Source organism: Pteropus medius, unplaced genomic scaffold, assembly GCF_902729225.1.
Source record: "Pteropus medius unplaced genomic scaffold, Ma_sr-lr_union100, whole genome shotgun sequence".
NCBI classification, from domain to species: Eukaryota; Metazoa; Chordata; class Mammalia; order Chiroptera; family Pteropodidae; genus Pteropus; species Pteropus medius.
Genome location: NW_024353906.1, coordinates 984,569 through 1,000,498, shown reverse-complemented (window position 1 = coordinate 1,000,498; position 15,930 = coordinate 984,569). Strand labels below are relative to the sequence as shown.

At 43.2% G+C, this 15,930-nt stretch overlaps 1 protein-coding gene across 17 annotated transcripts in view; it reads right to left on the bottom strand.

The window, feature by feature from the left end:
• Window positions 1–15,930, bottom strand: part of PLEKHA7 (pleckstrin homology domain containing A7) — a 191,821-nt gene that overhangs the window by 50,512 nt on the left and 125,379 nt on the right. For all 17 annotated transcript variants that reach the window (XR_005650403.1, XM_039851504.1, XM_039851501.1 and 14 more), the window contains 4 exons: window positions 15,502–15,606; window positions 13,018–13,090; window positions 11,295–11,395; window positions 8,022–8,197 (listed from right to left, as the gene is read on the bottom strand). Coding sequence is in view for 16 of the 17 variants with exons in the window: in XM_039851504.1 (XP_039707438.1) it covers window positions 8,022–8,197; window positions 11,295–11,395; window positions 13,018–13,090; window positions 15,502–15,606 (455 nt within the window). In the remaining variant the exon portion in view is untranslated. The remainder of the gene's footprint in view (window positions 1–8,021; window positions 8,198–11,294; window positions 11,396–13,017; window positions 13,091–15,501; window positions 15,607–15,930) is intronic.

Genomic DNA, 15,930 nt, shown 5'->3' with positions numbered 1-15,930 from the left:
TAGAGCAAAGTCTTATTTTCCCCTGCAAGTGGGAAGAGATTAGATCTCAGACCAGATACTTCTCTCTCATCCCTTTTCTCCATCAGAACTTGGAAGTTAACATCATACCAAGCCACTGTGCACCGATTTTTATTTTATTCTGACCCCTTTTCTTAATGCTAAATACATGCGCACCTCACACACATAACATCTCATTCAAGACTCAGTAAGCAGAAGAATGACAACCTGTAGCAGGGCTTGGTTGGACCTTGGTCCTGTTAGCAGATAACTGCCTTCTGTTGCAATCCTACTGGATGATCCTTCACCATTCACCTTACCTAAACAGCCAAATTAGCAGCCTAAGAACCAGGGCCAGGCCACTGACATCCTTGGAGACTTGGTCTGAGCCTGGTCAGGTGGCAAAAGTCCTGTCCTGGGAAACCAGCTCAGCCTGTGTTGACAGATGCCGAATCCTGAGCACTGACCCCGTGTCTCAGGAGGATGGTTGGCTCGAAAGCCAGGACCCACCATGGGCACAGTCCATAGACTTACATAAATGACTGAAGAAAAAGGGACACAAAGCCTCTAGGGAGCTCTAATCCAACTTGAATTAATTCCTAGCATATCAGGAAAAAAATGGCTGGTGAGGAATGGAGACTGGAGTTGGTTTCTTCTTTTCTCCAGAGTTAAATAGGTCGGTTCCCCCTGGGAGGAGGGGAAGGTATCTGGCTACTTTTCATGCTCTGCTCTAAATTAACAATAGAGGGCCTGACACTCTGGCGACACACTCCCCAATTCTCTAAGCTGTCCTCCCCTAGAGAAGAGCAAGGCCAAAGAATAACCAAAACACCAGACTGCCAAGCTGAGGTGCCTCTTCCCTCAGTGGAGTTGCTATTGGCAAAGTCCATTGTGAAGTTTTAAGGATTGACAAACCAGACAAAAAAAGGAAAGATACTGAATGTCAGCCAGGTCTCCTCACTTTATTTATTCCCGCCTGGAGAATCTCTCCCTATTCCTTCTACCTGAGCAAATCATGCTCCATCATCTCAGCCCAACCCCAGCTAGTCCAGAATTCTGGCACACACCAAGCTCATTCACTTTCCATCTCTCTATACTCCAGTCACGGTTCTGAGTCATTCATTTTTCTTACGACCAATGCTTGGTTATTACTGCCCTATGCTGGATCCTTCTGTGTGCCAGGATCTTGACAATGCTCATTTCTAATCTCTACAAAAATCCTGCAAAGACAGTACTATCAGGGTACTCCTATGAGTACCAGATTACTTATAATAAATTATCTCTACTAAAGGGACCACAGCAACAACAGCCATCACTGACTGTGCATTCACTAACTACAAAGCCCTGAGCTAAGCACATTAAATATATTACTTCTCATTGCACAAACCTGCAAGATATTATTCTTTCATTATAGGTAATGAACGTGATGCTCAGCTTGCCTTGGATCATGCAACCAGTGACATAAGCAGGACTCAAAGCTCATTCTGACTCAACCCCAAAGCCCTGTACTTGACTAGAAAACATGTCTATAAATTAGTGCTGCTGAGGTCCAAGAGGCTTGTCCAACCTCCTGTGTTCCCACTATACTCTATCCAAAGTGATCAGAATCTGGAAGACCAAATTAGTTCTCTGAAGAGGGTGCAGATAGCCAGAAACGTAGGGGCCATTTCTGAACAGGATGATTCCCCACATGCCATTCCCAGAATAGTGCTCAGACTGCTCTCAGACATCTCAAGTTGTTATCTGAACATCCCATAGGTAAAGATTTTATAGCTGTTTTGTTCATCCATCCGCCCACCAACCTGCCCAGCCAGCCAAACATCCGTACTCCCATCCATTTTTTAACTAAACATTTACTATGTGCCAGGCACTGTTGTTGTTTTCAACGAACTTGCAGTCTAGTGGGGGCAACAATGAAAAAGCAGGCTCGCATAACTTCAGCATGAAAGTTCTCTGCATAGCGAATGACAAAGTGCTAAAGGCAGGGGCATCTAATATGCTGAAGGGTCAGAAAAGGAAGACAACATCTAGGCTAAGACTTGAAGGATGTGAGGCAGTTGTCCTAATAAGGGTGAGGGCCAGGGGAATTGATGAGCAAGGCCCAGAGGGACCCTAGCATCTCATGAAATGGACCTCTATCTACCTGTCAGATGTCATCACAGTCTGTGCTCTCCCTCATTCTCTTTGATTTAGCCATGCTCCCTAGCTTCTGTTTCTTGAACAAACCAAGTTCATTCTTGCCTCAGGGTGTTTGTAAGTGCCATTCCTTCTGCCTAGAACACTTGTTCTCAAAGTTTTGTGTACGTGACTTTCTTGTATCAGTCGGGCCTTACTCATACAGAGAAGCTGCCCCTGACCACCCTACTCCCTGCCTGCTAGTTCCTCCCCACCCCATCACCCTATTTTACTGCCTTCATGCATAGATCTTGATTAAAAAAAAATCATCTTGTTGGTTTGTGTGCTTATTTATGGTCTGTCTTCCCTACCCCCACACAAGAATGCATTGGATTTTGCCTCTCTTGAATAGTGCTGTATTTCTCAGCATCTTTAACAGAGTCTGACATAAAATATGCCCTTCATAAGTATTTGTAGAATAAAAGACTAAATGGATGAATGCACAAACAAATTCATCCAATTAAAAAACTTCTGTATAGCTGGGGCATAGAGAATGGGGAACAGCAAGAGCCAAAGGTATCTGCAGGGACCAGACCCATGCAGTGCTCAAAAGTCCTGCTAAGGAAATAAGATTTTATTCCAAAAGTAACTAGACCTTCAGTGCCAAGACAGGACTATAGTTACAGCAGAGACCACAGAAGTTTGGAAACTGAGAAAAGAGATAAGTTGTCTTCTGATAGGCCCTCCTATCTGAGTCGCTTGTCAACTTTGTGAGCTGTGAAGACAAGCTGACCTCCTTGCTTAGTGCTTTAGTTTGTCATAGAGGACAGGCATCCTAAGATAAGAGAGAAAAAGCAGTCCAACAGGGGAAGTGGGAAAGACAGATTTTAAGGAGGCTGTAGAGAATCAAAAACCAGAGTCCAAAGTCTGGCAAGTAGAAGAACATACAGATGGGGGAAGAAATTAGGAACAGAAGGAGGTAGTTGGCAGCAGTGCTTGGTGCCCCTTACAGCATGTGGTGTAGGCTCTCAGGAATACTTGAATGAATGTCTATCAAGGGATCCTGAAGCCTGTGTAGGAAACAAGAGGGCAAAGGGAGAAGGTACAGTGAGGGCACTCAGCTCTGTTCTTTGGTCAGAGAAATGATGTAGGAAGAGGTTGGAAATGGAGGGAGGTGAAGAGTAGGCTGAGAGGTGGTGTTGCAGGGAGCCTGGGTTGTTGAACCACAACTCACACTGCTAGGGGATGGGCCCATCCTGGCAAGGAAGAGAGTGTAATCTGCTCACAGAAGATTCATCATCAGTGTGATCCAGGGGATTAACGATGAAACTGGAAGGATGTAAAGAAGAAAGAACCAATGATATTGTTAAATCAAACCTATGGAAGCTAACATATTTGATAAGAAGTATCTACTTTGTCGCAGGCATCATGCTAAGCAAGGGCTTTACACATTCGCTTATGTAATACTTGCAAGAACCCTAGAAAGTAAAACAAACTGAGGTTTAAAAAGCATACTTAATTTGTACAAGTGACGCAGTTAGAAAGTAGTAGAGCTGGGATTTGAACACAGGTCTACCTGACTTCAGAGACTAAGCTCTGAGGAGAGATACTTAAGGTATAAGAAATCAATATAGCAAGAAGTGAAGCACCAGTCAGCTGGCCTGGACACTGGCTGTTTGCACCTCCTTTGTCTCATCACACAAGTCATTGCTCCTTACTCTGCTCACAGCCCTAATGTTACCTGGGCACACGCCCCTAGCTGACTCCCTGTCTCATGGCTTGGTTTTCCAGAGTGAAGCATCTATCCCAGGCCTGTGACAATAAGCATGTGTATCCCCCTGACCACAGTATGTGGTTTAGGTTATAAATATGATCTAAGCCTGTTTAATAATCATGGATCTCAGAGCTTCTGGACAAGACTCTGACTTTCCGGCTGGACTTCGACCTGGATTAACATGGGTCAGGGGCTATTGCAGCTATCTTGCCAACAGATGCTAGATCTGCCACGGAGTTCAAGAATGAATCCAATTCAGAGGTGGGCAGAGCCCAGAAAAAGACTGACAGACTGACTTGTATTGATATTGTCTAAACCCTGAACCCAGCTGTTTCTTAGGCTAGATCTATCCTGAACTTTTCAGTGATGTGAGTCAATAAATTCCTTGCTTTTAAGGTAAATTTGTCTGCATTTTCTGTTACCGTCAATCAGGAGTCCTCATATACCACATTCATACAGAAAGCATCTGCCTATGTGACTAAGGATAGAAGCATCTATCAAGGAGGGGAGAGAACAAAATGCTACTACTGGGGCCACCCACTTAACAGAGATGGAAGTTTTCCAATGCAAATCACCAAATTGGAGGAGAGGCAAGATTCAGTCCTGCCTGGTGAATAATTCTAACTAACCAAATGTCTGAACATCTTATTCTGGAAAAATAGAACATTTAATAAGTCTGGATTTGCTTAGCTGACAATTTCATCTCTCAGAAAGTTAAGAGAAAATGCTATTCTGTCTTTATTCTGACTCAGAAGGTAGAACAAATTGTTTTGTTTTGTTTTTAAAGGAAGGAACCTTGGGCAAACATGATTATGAGATTTTGAGAGTTAAGAGCATAAGAACAAATTTTAAAAGTTCAAAGAAAATCTAGGGACAATATGATGGCTTAAGACCCTAAAAGGGAAGGTAGCTAAATAGATAAAGAATGGAGCCCTTCCAAAACCAAAATCTGATAATTATAAAATCTTCGAATAGGAAAAAGTAACAGTATCCAAATCTTGGCTAGCAAATTAATCCTGAATGGTTCAAGGCTGACATTATTTATCAATCACAGAACTCTCATTCTCAAGTTATCCTTGATCCAGTGCCCATGATGGATTGAACAAAGCTGGGACATAAGAATGAACCCAAAAAGAAACCAATGTAACAACACAGGGCTCTCAGAGTTCACATTATAAAAGGACATGCACAAGAAATGAAATGTGGGGCACAATGTCAAGCCCAAATCCGTGGTGGGATGGGCCCACAAGGATGTAGCCAAAATGGTCAAGTCTAGAAAGAGCTGACATTTGTTTGAAGCAAAGCAAGACAAAAACAAACTTTTTTTTCTTTCCAAAGAATTAAAATAAAGGAGAGAGGGTCTTTTTAAAAATATGAGATATTGGTATCTCTGCTTCGGGAAGATGACACAACATAAATAAAGCCAAATTCTTCAATTTCTTGATTTAGTTCTGTTATCTTCATTAAGAAAAATGATCTTCACCAAGAAAAGGACAACCACCTTAAGAGAGACTGAAAGTGCAAGATGGAGAGAAAGATGGGAAAAGCCCAGCCATCAGCATCCCAGGGCCTTCTGGGAACTTGGACAGGGGCTCAAAACACCTCTTAGCTGATCTCTGAAGAATAAAAGATAACGGGGAAAATGCCAGAATACTAGAGACTGGCCAACAGCATCTTTATTTTCAAAAGAGGAAAAATAGACTCCATTAACCACAAGACTAGAGAGCCTACCACCAACCTCTGCTAAGCTGCATTCTCAACCAGGCAGATTTCAGAGCATGCAAGAAAGGAAGAGCTGAGAAAAAGGCAAGCAACTCAGTAGAAAAATGGGCAGAGAATAGATTCAGGCAACTCACGGAAGAGAAAATACAAATGGCCAATAAATATAAAAGATCCCCCTAATCATGGGAATACACATTAAAACAACCAGATACTATTTATGCAGCAGCTCAGCAAAAATTTAAAAGTCTGATAATATCAACAACTGGCAAAAATGTAGGTAAATAAGTACTCTCACTAGTAGAACATACAGCTTTCTTTAAGTGGCAATTTGGTGGTATTGATTAAAATTAAAAATGCATGGTATTTAACCCAGCAACCTGAAAGACTCACACATGAAGAGACCTGTAGAAGGTTTTTCATTACAGGACTATTTATAAAAGTAAAAGATGAGATAAACTATCCAAAGTTTGGCCCATGCTTAGATACACTAAAGTACTATAAAATACTTTACAAAATAAAGTCAATCTATACAAACTGATACAGAATGATCATTAAGATGTTATCATTCATACTTTTAAAAAAGCACAAAAGAAACCTATATATTTCCGTAAGTGCATATATGTATATAAATGAATAAAAAATAATTTATGAGGATATCCATTAACCTAGTAACAGAGAATATCTGTCTATACTTTTTTACGTCTTTTATAATTAAAAAGGTCTTCACTTATTATATAATTAAATATACACATTTAACAACTATGTATATAACAAAAAGTCAGACCCAGTGAGCATTAGAGACCAGCACGTGTACCAGGAGTAAGACCTATCAGGCCTACTCAGTTCCTTTTTCCTGGGATGATGAAGGAAATGCCAATGGCACTATGAACAGAGTGCCCACAGACTAACCGCAGGGCCTTCACATCATCATCATGGACATAACAGGAAATTCAAGCTGGACAACAACGCTAGAAGGCACGGCCAAACTTGACTGAGTACCTACAGTCAAGAGTTACTGATCCAGAGCTCACGTGGAATCGTAACATATTCATTTATTCTTTCAGTTTCTCAACAGACATTTGAGATCTTACTATGTGTCAAGCACGAAGAAGATACCAAGACGATCCCTGCCTGAAGCTTAGGATACTGAAAAGTAGACAGAAGGGAAAACTTAAAAAAAAAAAACCAAAAAACAAAAAAAATTGTGACACTCACCTGAGGTGTTACGGAGGCTGCAAGAGTAGGGCCTGACCCCGACCTGGCCTCTTAAAGGAGATCACCATCTATACCAAAAGCCTAGTTCACCTCAAGAAAGGGAACATGCATCTTGAAGTACCTCTAATACCAAAAATTGCATACATGTGAGTTGGAAAAGGTTGACAAGCTAAAACACAACATGTGAAATCCATTTCTGTCACTAAAATATCCTGCCTTTAGGCTGCTGGAGCTCCCTTTTGTTTTGAGGCCTCACTAAAAGATCACTGTCAAAGAGACCTCTGAGTTAAACAAGGTATCTGGATAGTGAAGAATGGGGCCCATGTCTGATGAGGGGTAGCTAAAGGCAAACCCTGACTTTTCCAGGCCCAGCCGACCCTCTCCAAGCCCCTGACTCCAGTCATTACTCCCCTGCTTTCTCTCAGGGAATCACTGAGAGACAACAGACTCAGGAATTTCAACATCCCCTCGGTTTGCTCATCAGAAGGGGCAGATGGAAGATAGCTACCTGGTCAGACCCCATCAGCATGGTGAGCAGTCTATGGCAAACTTAGTTTGCAAGGTCTTTTTTGTCCTTCCTCTCTTCCTCAATTTGGTGCCCTAAGGTTGTCCCTTCCACCACAAAGAAAAGACAAACTGAGAAACACACACCAAGTTCCAAGGCTTTGTATCACAGGCTGTCATTTCACCTTCCCAGGCCTTCATGTTTCTCTGTCTAATGAAGAGAGTGGACTAGAATCTAGGGGGTTCTCAGGGGTCCCTAACTCCTAGGCTGCAGACCGGTACCAGTCTGTGGCCCATTAGGAACTGGGCCACACAGCAGGAGCTGAGCAGCAGGTGAGCGAGCCAAGCTTCATCTGTATTTGCAGCCACTCACCAGCACTAGCATTGCTGCCTCAGCTCCACCTCATCATCAGGCATTAGATTCTCATAGGAGCACCGGTCCCTAGTGCCAAAAAGGCTGGGAACCACTGGACTAGATAACTTCTAGGGGACCTTCCAGCTCTGACAGGCAACGTGTGTTTGCCATGTATGCGTTCTCTTCCAGAAAGAATTCGTTGTTTAAAAAGACTTCAAAGAGAGGGCAGTGCTTAATATACAAGTGGATGAACGGTGGAAATTTGGCACCCAAGAGTTCTTATTTGGGTCCTGATCCCAGTGTTGGAAGCAGTGACAGGGACCCTCCATTGGGACTGACCTCTTCAGTGATGACCGAGACAGCACCTGTGCAGCCTGGTTCATGGCCCTGACCCAAGCGTTCATGTCCTCCTGGGTGTCGGCACTGAAATAGTAGGTCCTCATGCCCGACTGCTCGGCCTGAGAGCCCCTGGTGGAGCTATTATAGATGAGCGCTCGCATCCCCGCATGCACGGCCTGCAAGATTAGGATGGAAACCCAGGTTAGTGCACGTTTCACTTCTAGGAGCAAAAATAAGGACACTCGGGCCACGTTCTCCCCTCTTCCAGACTAAAAGTCCAAGCACCACCCTGCTTGTTTCCACACCTGGAAATGCCACAGCTGGATTCCCCTTAGTGCAGTCAGGCCCAGGGGCAGCTGTGCCGACTCCCCCACAGGAATGCCCTGCAGCTGTACCTGTTTCAGACTTATCTTACTTCTGTGTAGGGAGGGGCACACAGTCAAGGCTTATGTGAGAAAGACTTTAAATAAACCCTCATTTCACAGAAGCAGACTCTCGGGAATCCCCGTTTTGGTTCTTCTGAAGCACACAATTACTGGAACTGAGTCAAAAACCAGCTGCAACAGCAGGTGGCTCAGTGCAGATATTCACTGTGCTTCACGGTTTAGGCATGAAATGTGCTGTGTACTCATTAAAGAAGCTGCTGTTCTGCTTCTCCCAAGAGGCACTACAAAGTTTGACAAGCTAACATTTGACTGAAAATCCTTGCACACCTACTATGTGCTAGGAAGCCTTAGGGTGCTTTCACATGTATCCTTGCAAAGAGCCTATGAAGAGGTACCGAGAATGACCACTGAAAAGCAACTGGGATGGTTTGCAAACAAGAGGCAACTCCAGTGTTCCCCTTGTGCTCTGATAAGCAGGGGCCTATCTTAATCTTGTCAGGAAGAGCCTTACCAAACCTACATAGGAAGATGGTGTTAAAAAAAAAAAAAAAAAAAAAAAAAAAGGAAGATTTACTGAATGACTACTATGTGTCTCCTGGCAACTTCCACAACTTTAAACTCATTTTAATCCCTTGACAGGTAGGGACAGAATCTATGTTTTACAGATGTGGCAAATGAAGGTCTGAGATGTTAAGTAACTTCCCCAGATTTCCACATCCAGTAACAGATTATTCATAGCACTTATCATTATCTGGAATTATTTATCTTAATACTTTTTATCATCTATCTGTCTCTTCCCTCTAGAATATAAGATCCATGAGAGCAGGGGTTTTGTCTATGATGTTCACTACTGTATCCCCAGGAACAGTGCCTGGCACATAGTAGGTGCCCAATAAATATTTGTTGAATGCATGTAGAGCTGGAGCCAGGATTTATACCCAGGTCTGTCTGACTCTGAGTCCAAGATCTCTGTACAATGCTTCCAGGTCCTATGCAAAAATGAGTATGATTATATAGACCACTGCTCTGATAATCTGGATCCAGAATGAAAGGCAAATTCCATGCAAGGACCAGTCAGAGAAATAAAATCAGAGAACCAATTAGAAGCTGGAAAATGACATGCTAGAATCACTAACGGTCACAAATGAAACTTCTCAGATGAACTGTCAGCATTTACTTCTCCACACACTAACATTCAGGTCCAAAATGCATGTTAAATATGGGCTTGCTTCTGACATTCACGTATCTGAATCCATCCAGTTCAGTGCCAAGGAATTGCAGGCAAACTTGGGCTGCAGCAGAGAGTCCCTACATCAAGCAAATCAAACCTGATTTCCTTCTTTACATGTCCCAGGAAGGATTCCTCCTATTTAAACAAGGTGGAAATATGGCAATAAGAACAGATTGAGAAAGGACCTATGCACGTCTTATTGTGAATCAGCAGAAATTCTTGGAAAGTTCCCCTGGACAATGACCCCATAAGATCTCTGACACCCCCTTCCAGAATTTCTGCCCAGCCACAGATGGTTCTGGGACAGGCGCTCACCCCATCGGACACAAGGCCACCCACAAGCACAGGAAACCCATAAGCGTATGAGAGAGCAGGTCCCTGCTATACAGGTTTCATGGAGCCAGCTTTGTCCAGGAAATCAACACGGGACACACTTCAAACAAGGAGAGTTTGCATGTCTTTCATGGGCCTTGGGAGTTAGATCCATCGTTACAAAAGGGTTAAAAAAGATCACAAACACAACCTCAGTCACTAATTAAACTGCCAGCATGTGCTGTGCCAGCTACACTTGGCTCTGAAGAACAGGTTCCCAACTACATGCTGCCTGTGCCTGGGCATATTAAATGTGTTAACTGTGAAGCCAAGAAGTACAGGGAGTTCCCCTTCCATCTGGCCAAGTGACCCAAGTCCAAAGTGCCCTAAGCCTGAGGAAGATGCCAGAGCCAAGATGATTTGAAGTCACATCTTGAAGGTACTCCCTTCCCCTCTGCTCTGCACTTTCCAATTAACACAATCCTACTAGGTAACTTTGCATGACTGACCAGAAACCAGGCTGTACCTAAAGGAAATGAAACTTGCACTCCAAATGCCAGTAGAGTGGACCTTCAATCCATCCCATCCTCACCATCCCTAGGGGACCTAGGAAACGTTAACGGTGAGGGGATTATGGAGGCCACTGAAGGAGATGGCTTCAAGATCCCCCAAGTTTGGGCCTGACCATCACCTTCCTAGAGCCTCAACACCTGGCTATGAAGATGCCAGAGGCTGTCAAAGGACAGCCATCAATTATCATAGCCTCACTCCAAATGCCACGAAGACAAAGGAAGTAGAAAAGCGGTTTTACAGTTAAAGGGATTTCCCTAGGAGTTTTCAATGAGCCAGAAAACAAACCAAATTTGATTCTAATTGCTTTTCAACAAGATAAACAAAATGGACAAACCTGAAAATTTCTTCAACAGGCAGGCAGGCCCCTAATCCTCAATGTAAGTTTTCATACTAAAACTGATAAAAATCCATTATGAGGGACTGTCATTTGCAGTAAGTGGCTGGATGCTTGTTAGACTGGCTGACTACAGTGATAAGAAAGCATGAGAAGGCTGTGTCCAATTTGTAATCACAGGACTAGAAGTGACAGGGAAAGAAGGGTTTAAACACTTCAGCAAGGCTGGAGGACTCAAAAGCTCAGATACAAATGAAAGAAATTGTGATGTGATATTACTCTTGGGTAAAGAATTTATAAGTTTGTTAATATGAGTTTGAAATGCTCTAGCTTAACTTCTCCCCCCTCCCCACAAAAACACTGCTTTTATGAAGCCATTTTTGGGAACACCATTATTTTAGGATGGAATGACAGCCCTGGAGGAGAGGGAGCAATACCTTAAAGGAATACTTGCGACTTATGCGGTCCTCAGGAGCCACAGGCGAGACCACGTAGCTGGGCAGAGGGACACTCCCAAGGACCGCTTCTTCTCGGCTGTCTTTGAATTGAAAGACACATCAGAATAAACTTGTGTAGCACCTTCCCGGGGCTGGTCCATACCACTGCTCTAGTTCAGGTCTCCCAATCTCTACCCAAGACAACTGCATTCACTGATGGTCCATTTGGCTTTTCCGTAGGGACCCTTGTGCTAATGTTAGAACTACACAGGTGAATAAGACAGAGCCCTCTCCTCACGGGTGGAGACATGTAAACACGCTCAACTCAACCTGCTAACTCCTAAAACACAACAGAATACCAAGTTGTGCAGGAATACACAGGCAGGAGTGGCACTGTCTGGGGAAGTCAAGAAGGCTGCAGAAAGTGATATTTAAAGTGTCTTAAAGGATGGAGAAGGGCATTCTGTGTGGAGCAAACCTCATAGGCAAAGTTAGAGCATGTGTGAAATATTCTAACTTCTACATCTATTCTCATCTTTTTCTAAACCATCTTCATTACCAGAGGCAACTTCCTGATCACAGTTAGTCCTGTCGCTTTCCTACTCAGAGGCACTCACTGAATGCCAGCTGGATACAGAATGAAGCCCAACTTCCTCTGCCCAGTGTCAACAGCCCTTTGCCTTTGGCCCTTACTCACCTCCTGAGCCTTATCTCCTAGTACAATTCATGCAAAACCTACTTTGACCTTGCAGGTCTGTCATTCCACTTCCTTCTGCTTCTAGAACTTAAGTTGTTTCCTCTGCTTGGAATGTCCACCTCTCCCCTACACACAAAGCTCTACCCAACCCTAAAAGCCCAACTCAAATCCCATCTCTTCTAAGAAGACTCCTCAAATTCTCCAATATGGAATTAACTTCTTGCCCTCTCTAACCTGCCCAAGCACTCTGGATGTCTTCTAAACTGCAGCGGTCCCCAATCTTTTTGGCATCAGGGACCAGTGCTCCTATGAGACTCTAAGGCCTGATGATCTGAGATGGAGCTGAGGTGGTGATGCCAGTGCTGGGGAGAAGCTGCAAATACAGATGAAGCTTTGCTCGCTTGCCCGCTGCTCACTTCCTGCTGTGCGACCCGGTTTCTAACGGACCACGGACTGGTACCAGTCTGTGGCCCAGGGGTGGGGGACTCCTGTTCTGAAGCATCAATCACAGCCTTTTCTGAAAAGTAAGCTATTTCTTCCTCCATATTTTGAGGCTTATTTCCTTCTCACCACCGCATAGCCCCTAACTCTATGCACCGGGGCTCCATAATTGTTCATTTGGCCAACTCAATTCAATATCATGCCCATCCAATATCAAAGTGGATAAACCTAGGTATCAAGTTACTAAACAAGATTTATCTATACTTTCCACCTCTCCAGATTGTGTCAAAGGTATGCTTATGTCCCAAGTAGGACAGAAGCTGACAACTCCATATCTTGAAACCCTAAGTAGCAGGCAAATCAGATTTATTTTAGCTGAACAAATGATACTTCCAGTGCTAAGACTGGTAAAAATGAAGTCATCAACCATCCATGTAAGTAAAAGTGAACACTTTGTCAAGACAATAGGTTATTAATTAAGCTCAGGCCACTGGTCCTTTCACTAGATTTGAGAAGACCACATCTGCATCACCTCATCACCTCCCCCAGCACAAAGAGCCCTTAGTGGCCTGAGACTCAGCTTACCTTTGTAGTAAAACAAGCAATAATCCGCAAGCACAAACCACCTCCTTTTCCACAGCCTCATCCCAGAACTGTCCTGTAAAGCAAAGAAAACTAATCAGGGCAATGTCTGAGCTTACTGTTCCCCTCCCCAATCTTGATTTGCCCATATTCACTCTTTGTATCAATAAATTAATGATTTTTTATTGCAAACTCATTCTTTGACTAGGGCATTAAAATTTAGATTCAGTGATGGTTTATCCCCGGGAAATTTCTGTTTGTTTCCTGGAAACAGATTAATACATTATAAGCATCCTTCTTTTAGAAAACCAAGATATGAATTTAAAAATGCAGTTCTTCCATTAAGAAGATATCAGCTTTTAACAAAAAGGAAGCTGTTTATTTATTATTTAATTTTATTTCAATTCTATGCTATAAAATACCATCTCTTATGCCAATTAGAAAAACGATTTATATAGTATGAACAAAGAGTTTAGGTTAGTTAATTAATCAATGAGGCAAAATTCTCATTTGAGCAAGTTCAGTTCTCTGCCATAAAGAACTGATTTTATGGTGTTTTCCTTCCATTCAATGTAAAGAGACTTGGATTTTCTTGCTATCAAATTATCTCATAACAAAAATCTGTCTTTTTCATTTAAAGTGTCGATCATTACATTTATTTAAAAAAACAAAAAAAAAAAAATAAAAGAAAAAAAAAAAACATGGCCAGGGTGGGAAAATAGCAGTGTGTTAGGGTCAGTTTTCTCTCAAACCTAGGAAATTCCAGAGTCACTTTTAGCTGTTAAAATGGTCTTTCTTCTGCAAAAGTTTTTGACAGGCTTAAATTAAAAAAAACAAAAACAAAAACAAAAAAAAAACCTGACAGTTTCTAAACCTAACAACATGAAGTCTGTTCATTCTCCATTTACTAAAGTAGTAAAAACAATTTTAATTTGCTGAGTTCATGCATTTCATGGTTTTATCTTCTGCAATGACCAGATAATCTCTCAGGTCTTGGCATATATTTGCTTTGTTTGGAAAACTCCTCTGCTTCTTTCCATACCTGGTTCAAACGTCACTCTCTCTGGGGAGCCTTCCAAGACTCCTCAAGCACAGCTACATTCTCTCTGCTGTGTGTCCATGACCCTCCACACAGACCTCTGTTATAGTTACAGCACAGCCAAGGGGCCTTGGCTAGGGCATAGGGGTTGGGGAGAAAAATTATTTAAAATCCCTTCCCTGTCCTTCCACATTTCAAAGGAGCATCCTTTTGTTTAATGAGGATAGGGACACAAATGGAAAAAGTCAGAGGGTTAAGTTTCTCAGGTAAGAAAAGAGATGAACAGAGAGAGAGGTGAGAGTGAGAACAGAGCTGTGAGGAAAGGAACAGCATTAAGAGAAGGGTGTTGCCAGAAGAGGCCGGAGAGCTATAGGGGTTGCTGTGGGAGCAGAAATGGGGGACAGAGATTTCATGAGCATTTTCAAGGGATTTTTTTCGTTTGGTGTGCAATGTAATGCCCGCCTCTGTCTTCCCATAACTCCTTTAGTAAAAAAAATTTACATCATTGCTCTTGGAGTTTGTGTTTTTTTAGATGGCATGATATGTGAGAGATTATGCTAGGTGATGATATGACATGTGAGAGATGTGCCTCTTTCCCTTGGCAGACTGAGTTCCTCAAGGTCAGGAACCACATGTTAGTCATCTCATTATATCTGCTATGGGAGCACTTAGAACATCAGCACTTGGTGAATTAATGGATGGATGGAGGAATGGCAAGGAGAGAAAAAAGGAGACAAAAGGGACTTGGTCTCTGGCCCTGGGAGCTCACAGCCTATCCATGGCCAGAGGGCCAGAAGCAGAACAACTAGTGGTGAAGACAGAGATGAAGGATGGCCTGGAGGCAGAAGGAACTGACAGGGCTTCAAGGCCCAATGAAAGTGGGAGGAGGAGCTGGTGATGGTGCAGAGTTTTCTAACCTCAGTGCCTGGAAGAATGGTGGTATGGTCACCAAATCCAGAAAAAGCAGGTTAGCAGGGAAAGAGGTAATGAGTGAGGTGATAAAGAGCTGAGTTTGGCCAATTTGGAATCTGAGGGGCTAGAGAGCTAGATATCTCTGCTGGACTAGGGGAGAGAAAAAAAAATGGAATTTTTCAGCCAAATGATAACAAAGGCTCTTTAACACCAGGAAGACAAGTTCAGGCAGTAACGCTGAAATCATGCTGACCCACCCACACAAGTGCCTGGGTCCCAGGGCAATCAATAGCACCAGGGGCCAAGGTGGTCAAGTAGATCTGGGGAGGGAAGCTGTAGTCATTGAGTGGATGGTCCACTCATAAAAATGAACAGCAAACTGCTCAGCACAGTAAACAGGATCCGCCTGCTTCAGACAAACTCAGGAATAGCACGCTTATTATGAGCCTGTTCCCAGTTCCCGGGAGGCCAGGGTAAGGAAGCAAAGCAGCAAGAACAATCTCCTCCTCCCCGCCCTCCCTCCTCAGTTTCCTCACCTGCTTATGCAGCCAGCCCCTCACCACCACTGGAACATTGGGGTTCCTCCGAATAGCCTGGTCCCTCTTCCCAAAGCTGTGGACTTTATTGTTGGACTTTATGATCTAGGAGAAAAAAGACTTGAACTCTAGCAGCCAGGGGGATTTAAGGAGGCATAAAAAAGAACTTTAGGGTAGGAGGGCTATAGGTCCCCTCTGCCTTACTCTAAGTGAACAACAAGGAGATAGGGAACTGACACACATATGGCCATAGCATTCTAATTAAAAGGCGAGTCTAAGACCTGGCAAGCTTCCCGTCTGGGTCACAGAGATAAAAATATTTAAAGGGATTTTTCAAACAACTTTCACCAGCAGCTGTTAGCCCTAAAATGTTTTACATCTTTCTGAAACGAAGCTACTTTTTGGTCACAGACTCTGCCAATTTCCAGA